Source organism: Callorhinchus milii, unplaced genomic scaffold (genome assembly GCF_018977255.1).
Source record: "Callorhinchus milii isolate IMCB2004 unplaced genomic scaffold, IMCB_Cmil_1.0 Scaffold1, whole genome shotgun sequence".
NCBI classification, from domain to species: Eukaryota; Metazoa; Chordata; class Chondrichthyes; order Chimaeriformes; family Callorhinchidae; genus Callorhinchus; species Callorhinchus milii.
In genome coordinates, this window is record NW_024704742.1 from 83,354,977 (window position 1) to 83,368,060 (window position 13,084).

General features: G+C 39.9%; 1 protein-coding gene across 4 annotated transcripts in view; it reads right to left on the minus strand.

The window, feature by feature from the left end:
• Positions 1–858: 858 nt before the first annotated feature.
• The window catches only part of LOC103185468 (lysine-specific demethylase 4C), a 196,339-nt gene continuing 184,113 nt past the window's right edge, over positions 859–13,084 (minus strand). For all 4 annotated transcript variants that reach the window (XM_042332573.1, XM_007903982.2, XM_007903983.2 and 1 more), the window contains exons 19-21: positions 10,560–10,679; positions 7,285–7,377; positions 859–2,134 (exon numbers count right to left, since the gene is read on the minus strand). In XM_042332573.1, the coding sequence (XP_042188507.1) occupies positions 1,964–2,134; positions 7,285–7,377; positions 10,560–10,679 (384 nt within the window). In that variant the 3' untranslated portion in view covers positions 859–1,963. The remainder of the gene's footprint in view (positions 2,135–7,284; positions 7,378–10,559; positions 10,680–13,084) is intronic.

A 13,084-nucleotide genomic window follows, 5' to 3' on the forward strand; every position in this document is an offset into this window, starting at 1 on the left:
TGTGGCAGGTGTCATCCTTCAAATGAGATTTTAAACCAAGATCCTGTCTGCTTGTTCAGGTGGACGTCAAAGAGAAGGAAGTTTCTTCTGGTGATTTGGTCAACAATCCCTCAGATAACTTGGTCAGACATTTCATGGATGCTTTTGGGACATTGTGTGTAAATCGGCTTCCGCGTTCATCGACAAATACACAGTCACGACACTTCACAATAAAATCTTGCAAAGCACTTTGAGTGTTTTGACGTTATGATAGGACTCTGTATTAATCAATTTATTATTCAGTTAAACTTGGGACAAATTAGGGTTAGGAGGGAAATGTAAACCAAGATAACCAGGAGAAAGATTCCATATTTTTTTTCTCAAACAGCAAAAGTTGGTATCTTTATGTCTACTTGATCACAAGGCAGACAGAATCTAAATTAATATCCATAATCAAAGAATGGGATGCTGATCCAGAATAAATAATAAAATTGCATACAATGTAGAATCTTAAGTAGGTAACATACATATAGTAAACCTCACGTAAGTTGTATCAGTTGGGAGCCTACATATAATATATCTTACGCAAAGTACAAATTATGTCAAACTTTGCATAGAGTATAAACTCTTGAACGGGACTTGGGCAGTAGCTCAAACTCTGTTCTAAGTGCAGACTTGGGCAAACTTATATGATTTATAAAATCAGACTGTTTTCTGTATATATATATGATTGAAAAAGAAATGTAGTCAAAGCAGATGTGGTAAGAAACACGCATTTCATAATACAGCTGATTGATTACAGACCTTTTGGAGAAATCTTTTGCATTAGACTATTATTGAAACAAAATCTACAGAATTGGAACAAAAGAGTAGAACAAGTTCAGTGTTGGCAGTTTATTCTACTCTGCCCATTTATAACAAACTGCAGATGATTAAAGAAGGAAATGACATTAAATAATCAAAATAACAATGACAGAAAACAGTTATATTGCAGTAACATCGTGTTCATGGTTGAGTACATCAAATAATTCAAACTTCACACACCTTTGCTACATCTAAGCCCCTTTTTACCATCAGTAAAACATCAGTAGAAACCTCTCACACCATAAAGTCAGTCATGTAAATGCAGGTTATATATATCTTGTTTAATCCTGCTAAAGGCAGGATTAAAAGAAGCAATGTTTGCTTACCACCACATCCTCAATAACTAATTTGGAAATGCTATTGGATTCTAAAGCATTTACAGGTTTTTGTAACAAATCTCATCTGACCCAACAAGGAAATCCTATACATTTGTTATCTAGGTTTTACAGCATAGAATGACAATGCAGAAATCCTCCAAGAGTTCTTTTAAACAGCTGGAGCACTGAATAACAGCAAATGAACTTGCTAGCAAGCTACCTGCCATTCATCTTTCTTCTGTTCAATATAAAAACCTGCTGTCGGGATACTTACTTTCATTTGCAAGTATGGTTTAATGAAAGCTAAAGAGCCAAACAAGAGTGATTCGGTAATGGTGTCAAATAAAACTAAAAGGCAAAAACAAGTGCAACAAACGTTACTGGAAATGACAGCAAGAGTACAAAAATATTTTAGTACAGATAAGCTTGTTAATATTTTTAAAGTCGCTCCCGGAACAAGAACTCTTATTTTTGAGAGAGACTTGAAAAGTTATTCATTCATATCCGCAAAAGTTCTTGTGTTCTTTTTCTCAGGAAGAAGATGCAGATGTTTCAGCGTCCCTTTCCATTCTTCAAAGAGGAAGAGAAGGCATACTTCTGTTATATGATGCAAATGGCTATCTGGATTAAATTCTTGAATGGAGGCAGAGGAATCTTCCTTCACTTTTCCAGCAAGTATTTATTTCACTGTTTTTTTTAACTGGTAGAGTTGCCTTTATTGCATGCAAAGCAGTGCACAGGCTTTGTATTGAAGATGCTGTTCAAAAAACACAACTGTTCTCTTTTTGGGTGTCAGCATGATTTTATTGTCCTTGACGACAATGAGTTTGAAAGAAGTTTCCCAAGAACGTGCGATAACCTGGATCGTTCACGTACTCGTTCATGAATTTGGAATTCAGGACTCTCGGTCGCTTTTTTGCCTGAATGCTTTCATTGGAAAACGTAGCCTCATAGCGCATGTTTGAAGCTGAAGACTACAAACACAATGTGTGTTAAGAAATATGTAAAAGGTCAAATATGCAATGTTAACATTGATACAATGAATCACAGTCTCACCTCTTACCTGCAGGTCCACAGAACCCTGCCTGGGATTATATTTAAGCATCGATGACAAATCTGTTAATAGTTACCAAATTATACCCATTGGTTCACAATATATGAAAATGCCAAGATCAGTTTGAATGAAAAAGGCTTCTGAATTAAGAGTTGTTCTGCTATGTTACCAGAAGGAATTCCATTTGCACAATTCAGATTTCACGTTAATAAAACCGCTTTAGGAAATACTGTAAATTCAACCTTTGTTTGTTCTTTGAAGCAGAAGAATAATTCACAGAACTGCCCCCATCCCCAATCCTTCAAATATTCCTACATTTTATAAAGGAAGCAATTTGCATAGATATTCTTGTGTTTCAGTTACTGCTCGCGTTTATACTTTAACACTGCTAACCAGAGGCAGATATTTTAGATAGAAATCTTTTCCTACTTGTATAACAGCTATCCAAAGTGTTGTTCAAACTCACATGGCCCATTCAAGTCATATACTACTGCTACAAGCCACAGGAGCGGGGATTTCTACACAAAAGATCTCCTCCTAGGCTGCCTCAAATATCAGTTCTAAAGCCTAAAATAGCAACAAAACGGACTGAGATAAGTAGACATAGCTTCCTCTGTAACATTTATGATTAAGATGCTATTTCAATAGAATAATACTGCCTGTTTCACTTAACCATCAGCAACATATGATTTATTGTGGAATGATTTGAAACCGCAGTCCATCAATGCCCACAGGATAGCAATGAATTAAATGGAACAGCGGTTTAAGTGAACTCCCTTTACATTTTCCAGACAACTCCCCACATCTTTTCGATTCCCTGGTTGGCTTTGACAATCAAAAAAATAGTTTTTTTCCCAAGGCAATATTCTTTTTTCTTACCCCTTTTGTGCACATATTAATATAACCAAACATTAAGGCTCTTGTGCTATTTTGTCACTTACAAAATCAAATTTTAGATATAGGGGGAAACAATTCCTATGTTTTCATGACAATATATGTTAGCTCTCAATGAGCACTGCTTAGCATTTCGGATGGAAGAACAGCAGTTGGAAAAATAACTCAATGGGGAAGCACAAAGAGGGGTAAATGAGCAGAGATACATAATCCTTGCACTTTATCACATTGTCAAGATATCTTTAAGTGCTTAACAAGCTTTTACTGTAACATGCAGTGACTATGTGCTTGTAGGCAAATGCAGTAGCCAGTTTGCGCACAGCAATGTCCCACAAACAGTTATGGAGTAAGTGAACAATTTTATTTGGGGATTGATGGTCAGGACACTGAGAAAATTCTCTTTTCTTTTCGAGTAGTGCCATGGAATCTTTAACGTTCCCCTGATCAGGCAGACACGGCCTCAGTTTAAGGTCTCATCTGAAAGACGGCATCTCCAACACTGCAGCACACCCCCAGCATTACATTGGAGTATTAGTCTAGTCCTAAACTATGAATTCAAAGTTCCGACTTGGGGCTTGAACCCACAATCTTCTGACTCAGAAGTGAGCATTAGCCCCACTCCAAAGGAAACAACTGATCAGCGTTCTAACCTTGACACTATTAACAGTGGTTAGTGGTTAGAGCACTCGCCTCGCAAGCGAGAGGACCCGGATTTGATTCACGGCAGGGTGAAATGTTGGGCAAGTTTCCTTACTTCACACGACTCCGTTTACCAAGCAGTAATTAGGAACCCGGTTATTAGTTGATTTTCCAGGGGTAATAATTCCATAAAAAGATAATAATTTCGCCACTTAATCCACGACTGTTAGTGGGACACTGCTGTGCGCAATTAGCTGCCGCGTTTCGCCCACAAAGCATAAAGTCAATTCACTTTACAGTATATTTTGTGAAGCGCTTTGAAAGGTCTAGAATATGTGATAAGGTGCTATATCAAATGCAAGTATTATTATTATTAGAAAAGGTGTTTCATCCACTCATGTACATTTCAGATGGGTTACTGGATAACAACCTGAACCCTCACCTGTGTTTTTTCCTTTACCAGCCCAGGGGAAATTGAAATCAAATTTAGTATCCACTGATACTTTGATCAGTATAGATTCATTTAACATTGGTTAGTAACTTTACCAATTGAACCCTAGATGGAACTCTGTATGGCATTTTTATGGTTACCTATTACAGTGTAGTCCATTGCTTTCTCTAATTCTGGACTCTCTGTCAGGACTATGAGATAAATAAACCAGTTTACAGCATAAATTTAGACAGGTTGATACTGAGACACACAAAAGCCAAATACAAGTGATATAGTTAGTGCATCAACTCATGTTTTTTTTATCTACTTGATTCTTATTTTAGTTTCCAACCTTCATTTGCTCTTATAAAAATGCCTCTAATAAAATCACAGCTACTCGATAAATGCACAAATTAAGTTGGCTCTGCCACATTTTAGAAAGATTCCACAAATCTGCTACATACATTATATAATATGTATTATAATAATAATAATCCTTGCATTCGATATACTGTCTTATCACGTTGAGACATCTCAAAGCAATTCACAGAATATACTGTAAAGTGAATTGACTGTGTATTTTGTGAGTGAAACACGGCAGCCAATTGCGCTCAGCAGCGTCTCACAAACAGTAATTTTTTTTTGGGGGGGGAGGATTGTTACCCTGGAAAGCAATCTGCCAATCGACTAACAACACTGAACATCAAAAATGGGTCTATGACTACTGAATAATGCAGCATCTTCCTATGTGCAAGTAAGGAGATAAGGGATGTGCTCTTAGCGTGGAGCTGTAGATGCGCTCGACTAATGCATATTTTCACTGAGGCAACAACGATCTGGGTTTCATTTCTTTACACAATTTAATTTATGAATCCAACTCTGGTCATTTAAAATTTGACAATTTATTAATGGTAAGAAGACACAACGCTTCCTGCAAGATGATAGTCTGGTCCAAGAAAATTATTACGAGTCCTAATGCAGTTGGCAGATGAATTTTTGGTTGGTGTCTCTTTTGAGGGTGATGGCTCTTAGAAGTAGCAATCACTCATGAAAGTCCTGGAATGCCCCAGGATGATTTATTTGGCTGAGACTCCTGGGAGAGAAGCCACATTTCATAGCTTAGAAAATAAATAGAAACTTCCCGTCCCTATTTCTATCTTCAATAAAGCTGATGAGCAAATTCCACATTTACCATTAACATTTACTAAGTTAAATAAGCCTGAGGCAGATTTGCAATGCCAGAGTGAAGCTAAACATCTGCCAAAAAAACATGCAATATTTGTGCTGTTCAGTTTTAACTTGAGCTTCTTTTATTTTGCATCAAATTGTGGATGCTTAAAGGTTATGAGTTAATCTACTAAACAAAAATCAGCTAGCAAAAAAAAACTAACTTGCATTTTTTTTGAAACGCTGCAGATTTTGTGCAATTAACACTATATCAAATACAAATATTATTAGCAAGCAATAGATTTTCAAGGGTTTTCTCTTCAGTTAGTTACATATCTGCTGTAGTAATAATAATAATAATCCGTGCATTTGATATAGCGCTTTTCACGTCTTCTAGATGTCTCAAAGCGCTTCACAGAATAGACTATAAAGTGAATTGACTGTACATTTGTGGGAGAAACACAGCAGCCAATTGTGCACAGCAGTGTCCCACAAACAGCTGTGGATTGAAGTGACCAATTTATTATTTTTTTCTTGGGGAATTATTATCAGGAGTGTGGAGTAAGGAAACTTGCCCAAGGCTTCACCCTGCCGGGAATCGAACCCAGGTTTCTTGCTTGCGAGTCAAGCGCTCTAAGCACTGAGCTACAGGACTCCATGTTGTTGGATGTGACACTTATTGCTTGTATGTGAATGCTGAAAGAATTTGCAACAGTTGTGGTTGATGTCCCACTTTGGAATTTGCATACACCATATAGTGCTGTTTTTTAGATAAAATGCAAAACCGAGAGCGTTCTTCAGTGGACATTAAATACACTATTTGTAAAGAGAAGGGAATTTCTCCCCGTGTCCTGGCCAATGATCCTCCAGATTAATTGGACATTTACCTAATGGTTATATATGGGTCCCTGTTGTGCACAAAATGGCTGCCGTGTTCCTGTGAAAACTCATTACGCTTGATTGTAATTACTGCAGCACACTGGAGACATTTTGATGAAATAAGGTGCAATGAAAATGCTTGTTCTTTCAATGTTTTTGTGGGAGGGGAACAACAACAAAATTACATTTGCGGGGTGCCTTTCACATCGGGAGGACGTCCCGAGGTGCTGGACAGACAAGAGTATCGGACCCGAGCTGGGGTCGGGATCAGGGAGGGTGGAGGGTAGGGAGGGAAGCGGGGAGATCGAAAGGAGAAAGAAAATAAACTACATTTATTCACACAAGCTTGGAGGCAATGCAGTGGCAAACTGTTAGACACCATTCTCACACACCTCCTTGTGGCAGATTTAAGGGCATTATTGACAGAGAGGGTTGTGAGCAAGACAGATCTCTGCACAGCCAAAGCTTGGCTTTGTGTTATAAGGAAACAAACAGGAAGAAGGAAAACATTAGTGGCTTGTTCTGACTCTTAAAATAAACTATATGAGAAGAAACAAAACAATTATAAATTAAAACTCATCAAAGCACATTTGAGTAATTATTGCCAAAGTGCAATGACACTTTCCATACACAAACACAGCAGCCATTTTGCAAGGTCACTCAAACAAGCATGCATATAAATGACCCATTAATCTTTATGATCATTGGCCAGGAAACGGCAGAAACTTTCCTTTCTTTTTGAATAATGTCATGCAGTGTTTAATGTCTAGCTGAAGACATATAAAACAGGACTTTGGTTTAACGTCTCATCTGAAGGATGAAACCTTCAATAATGCCTGACTCCCCGATAATGCACTGAAGTGTCAGCCAAGACTATGAGCTCAAGAGCAAAAGCCATAACTGCCTGACCCAGAGATAAAAGCGCTACCAACTGAGCCAAGCTGACATTCCAAGTTAAAGTAAATTCAGAAGTCAGAGTGGAAAAAATGGTAAATTTTTCTCGCACCTAATGCAATGCAAAAGTAATATATTTCAAAGCATGTCATGAGCAGAATACTTACAAGTCGTGATTTAACCCTTTTTGGCAGCTCTTCATTTAAAGTGTAAACATCATCGCGTTTGACGACAAACTGGGAGCCATCTTCAAACTCCACCTAAAGAACAATGTTCAGAACAGCAGTTAAATGGATGAGGCTGAGCAAAATGATCGTGTAAACCAGAGCTCCAGAGAAACAGATGACGGATATACAAGCAAAGAAATCCAAGTACTAATTCACATTCACTTCCAGAACACAGAACTCCTGAAAAACCCAATTCTTATTATAGATTACATTTCAGCTGACAGTCAGAATTGTAATGTCGATTTATATTTTGAGTTTGCTAGCTGGCTGAGTCCATAATAAGAAGTGCCAGATTTCCTGGCGCCAATCATAGCCAGAACAGCTTCTGGCATCACATCTCCTGTTGCCTCTGCGGCAAATTGCTCCATTACCTAAATGAAAAGGGTCGGTGCCAGTGTAAAAGACGCTCTGAGGCCTTTCAGACAGTTTCTTCTCCCCTCCTCATACCCCGCCAACCCAATCACAGCTACCTAAATAACAGCAGAACCTTGACAAAAGTCCAAGGGTGAGATCACCTGATAATTAAGACAAACCACCAAGCTCTGTTACTGTAATTTGGTATCAGTCAAATAGGAAAATAACTTTTGAAAAAGTCTTGTGAATGAGCGAAGTATTTGATGTACCAATTATCATTTAATGCACCAATTATACAATGCCACCTTACATTCCAACCATTGACCCCACAGGTTTTAAATGTACTAGCAGCAGCTGTCCTTCAAGAGCAACAAAACTCTTATGTCACATCTGCCTTTAATCCCTCCAGATTTCTAATATAAAAGTATCACAATATGCCTTGGTACTAATGCATTAAAATTGGTTAATCGCTCATGAACAGCCTGCCAATTTAAACGTTAAATGCTGTAACCGTTGGTCACTCCGGCAAGTGAAGGGAGTAAATTGGCTTGATTTTTAATTAAAAAACACAAGGGGAAGGAAAGGAATATAATGTTAGCTATTAACTAGAAGTGGAGCATATGCACATTGTTTGCTCAGTTATATCATCTGCTGCACAAGAAGTGATACTCAAATGGAGGACCAGAAGTATACACGTATAGACATTAACCTTTCAGGATCATCTGGTTACATGAAAATAAGAGTAAAAGAAAGAAACTGAAAATGTTATAAGACTTTATCACATCGAAATGTCTCACAAAACTTCATAGTTAATTTTTTCATGTGTTGTGACTGTTTTGTTGCAGATAAACTTACCAGCCATTTGCATCAAGAAGGCCACAAGCAAACCATGAGCTGAATGCCCCAGTTAAATGAAGGATTGTGGCCAAGATTCCAAGAGAACAACAACAAGATTACATTTGTAGCGCCTTTCACGTCGGAAGGACGTCCCAAGGTGCTGGACAGTGTACAGCATTTCAGACCCGAGCTGGGGTTGGGGGGGTAAGGGAGGGGAGGGGAAGGGGGGTGGCCAATGGCATGGTCGAAGAGGAGGGATTTGAAGGAGACTAAGGAGTGGGCGAGGTGGAGTGACTTCCAGAGGTACCCCTCTTCGATTTTCAAATTGTACTATAGGATCTTTACTATCTACCTGGAGGATAGGCCACATCTGAATCTCTAACACTGCACCACCTCCCCAGTCTAACTCCCAAACGTCAGGCTAGACTGTGAACTCAGGTCCTGATATCAAGAGAATAGAATGGGGAAGGAGCAAATCAGCTGAGATTGGGTAAGATTGTTGGGACAGTGGAATATACAGGAATATACAAAGTAGTTACCTCTTGCTTTTTTTCCTTACAATGCTTTTTTATTTTAAAATGCAGATGAGTCAAGTGTAACAATGTCTGACACCAGTGACTTCTTCGTCACTCCATCCACTTTACAGAAGATGTTGCACCAAACTTGGCGATGGATCATTATCTGTCATGAAAACGTTGGCGCTCACACACACACATCTAAATACAGCTAAACACTTGTACTGAATACAATTCAGTATTTCCGAATACAATTATCATCATTCTTCCACATGTTTCAATTTGGTCAGTGCACTGTAGAAAACACATGGGGGTAACAGGACATTGTGAATACCTTGCAGAGGCTGGAGAGAGAGAAAATATTTATAATTAATTGCATGGTGGCATTGGGGTTCAATTGTTATAAGAATCATCCAGAGATGAGACTGTGTCACAGGGAACAGTCGTTTAGAGAAAAAAGGCCAGCATACCGGTGAGAGAAACCACAGAAAGATGGTTTCTGTTTAAATTAGGCCATCAAATACATTTGATTTCAGTAAGCCAGAGGAATGGGCAAGATGGGTAAAGCGATTTGAAAGATTTAGAATTGCTTCAGGGCAGAATAGAAAAGATGATCAAAATCAGATTAATACTTTGCCACGTTCAATGAGGAAAGAAGCCAAATATATTGTATGCTGTTCTCAAGTATAAGGATAAATGGGAAAACTATACAGCAGGACAAGGAGTAATAGAAAGGCATTTTACTGTATGTAGCAACTGGACTTTGAAAGTCAGTCATTCAACCAAAGAAAATAGGAAGGGAACCTGGATGAACACTGGCTGTGGTTTGACATGGCTCATGATCACAATATACTGGGCTACGATATGTGGGAGAGGCTCTGAATAAACTGAGAATACCATATTCCACTGAGATAAATTGAGGCTATCAAGCAGCAAAAGACTAATGTCTTTTAAAAAGACTAACTTATGTTTGATCTCAAGGAAAAAAATGACATCAGACAGACATTGATGCTGTAGTTGAGCTTGGATGTCTATTGCTAGGATATCCTAGGAAATAAGCTGGTCAAACAATTGGTCACCTCCAGGGGCTGGTTACTGAGCAAAGATCCAAATGGAGAATAAAGACAAATGAAAATTCATGAATGGTTTAGGCAATCATGCTATTTCATAATATTTTTAACACAAATGATTCCTGATATTAAGAGACCAATCAGCATAAAATTAAAACTTCCAACATGTATATTTTACAATCTGCAAATCTTACAAAATGGTCCACTCAAAGCAGGTTTCAATTATAAATTAATTTACTATCCACTTGAAAGCTATTTTACAAATAATCAAAGAACATGCTCTCGCCTTGTTGAAAGAAAGAAATATAGAATGAGGAAGCAAAAGATGAAACAGTAAATAAGAATAGAACAAAATATGACAATGAATAAAAGGCAAAATTGTGAACTATTTAAATATATTTTCACAAAATGTACTTAGTCTATGTAAATCGCCTCTTACCTGGTACATGTAAATAATGTTTGATGCCACATATTTTGCACCATACAGCAGTCCATCAGTCCACCTCACCTGGACAACCTCTCCCTCTGCTGGGGGACCCAGCTCTAAGCAATTCTTGCTCTATAGAAAGAAGAGAATTTTGGTAGAACAATAACAAGATTACATTTGTATAGCGCCTTTCACGTCGGGAGGACGTCCCAAGGCGCTGGATAGTGTACAGCATTTCAGACCCGAGCTGGGGTCAGGGAGGGAGAAGGGAGGGGAGGGGAAATGGGGTGGCCAATGGCATGGTCGAAGAGGAGGGTTTTGAGGCGGGACTTTAAGGAGGGGGTGAGGCGGAGTGATTGGGGGATGGAATTCCAGAGGTTGGGGGCAGAGTGGCTGAAGGCTCTCACGCCAATGGTGGGGCGGGTGGGTCAGGTTACGTGGAGCAGGCCAGAGCCGGCTGAGCGGGCGGGTTGGTAGGGGGTTAGGAAGTTGCAGAGGTAGGGTGGGGCGAGGCCATGGAGGGCTTTGTAGCGGAGGTAGTGGCGGAGTCGGGCAATGTTACGGAGAGGCAGAGAGGGCCATGGCTTGGATGTGGGGAAGAAAAGACAGTTGAGGATCGAACAAGACACCTCGGTTCCTGACTGGTTTGGTGAGTTGTAGCGTCCAACCGTGGAGGTTGATGCTGCCAGAGCCTGAGGTGCTGAGGCGCTGGCGCGAGCCAATCAGGAGGGCCTCAGTCTTGTTCACATTCAACTGTAGGAAATTTGCCCTCATCCAGGACTTGATGTCCGACAGACAGTCTGTCAGGACAGCAGTGGTCCTGGAGTTGAGGGTGGAGGCAAAAAGAAAGGGTGTCATCCGCATACACAAAGTTGACCCCATGTCTGCGGATGATGTCACCAAGGGGGCGCAAGTAGATATTAAAGAGGAGAGGACCAAGGACAGAGCCCTGGGGGACGCCAGATGTGACAGTGTGGGGGATGGAGGAGAAACCGTTAGAGGCAACAAAGTGGAGATGGTGAGAGAGATAGGAATCGAACCAGACAAGGGCAGATCCATGAAGATTGAGTAAAGTGGAGAGGCAGTGTATGAGGATGGAGTGGTTGACAGTGTCGAAGGCGGCAGAGAGGTCGAGGAGGACAAGGAGGTAGAGGGAGCCCTGATCACAGATGTTCAGAATGTCATTAGTGACTTTGATCAGGGCTGTTTCCGTGCTGTGGGCAATGCGGAAGCCGGATTGGAGAGGTTCAAAGAGGGAAAACGAGAAAGATAGGAACAAAGCTGGGACGCGACGACTCGTTCCAGGACCTTGGAGAGGAGGGAGGTGGTGAGGAAGGAGGGAGAGATAGGGTCGAAGGAGTTTAGGGGGGATGGGTGGGGGGTGGGTCATGAGGGAGAGGTGATGTGGGGGTGGCGGTGGACGGGGCAGAGGTGGCTGAACGTATCCCCTCGATTTTGGATTCAAAAGTCCAGCATCTCCTCACAGTTGGAGTTTGAGGAGAGGATGGGCGAGGCTTGGGAAGGTGGATGGAGGAGACGGTTTATTAGTCTAAAAATTAGACTAAAATAATAATAATCCTTGAATTTTGTATTCCACCTTATCATGTCTTCGAGACGTCTCAAAGAGCTTCACAGAATATACTGTAAAGTGAGTTGACTACATTTTGTGGACGAAACGCAGAGGCCAATGCGCACAGCAGTGTCCCACAAACAGTTGTGGATTGAAGGAACCAATTTATTATTATTATTTTTTGAATGAATTATTACCTCCAGAAAAGCGATCTGCCAATCAACTAACAACTGGGTTCCTACTTACTGCTAGGTAAACGGAGGCGTGTGGAGTAAGAACTTGCCCAACATTTCGCCCCACCCTGGAATCGAACCCAGATCTCTCGCTTTGAGGCAAGTGCTCTAACCACTGACCTACAGGACTCTAAGTATGATAAAACTGTAATACTGTATAAGTATTGTATATACTAGAAAAGCATTAACATACAAAAGGACAAAACTCTAAGTCTCATCTGCTCACAAAGAGAAACAAGAAACATATCAGGAGAGTCTTGCAAATGGAAGTTGAAAATGTGGGAGAGAGCTGAGCCAAAGAAAACAATGAATAATAATAATAATAATCCTTTTGCATTTGATACAGCGCTTTTTACGTCTTCTCGACTTCTCAAAGCGCTTCACAGAATAGACTGTAAAGGCAATTGACCATATATATTTGTGGGTGAAAAATGAATATCAAAAATGAACTCCATTTAAAAATTCCATTTAATACAATAAACCTATACCAATGTTAAGCAGCCTACCATTGATTCAACCTTCTTAGACTAGTAGAAAGTACATGAGTGATACAAAATAGCAGAAGGTGATCGCTCGAGACTTGTATCTTCAAGTTAACTCAGAGTATACCTATTCCAAAGTCCTCCTGAACATGCAGAACTAGATAATGTTCTTTCAAGCATATATGAAGATTATTCCTGGTAGGTGATTTGCATTATCCTCTAGAAATACCAAGCTTACAGACTCAAGATATC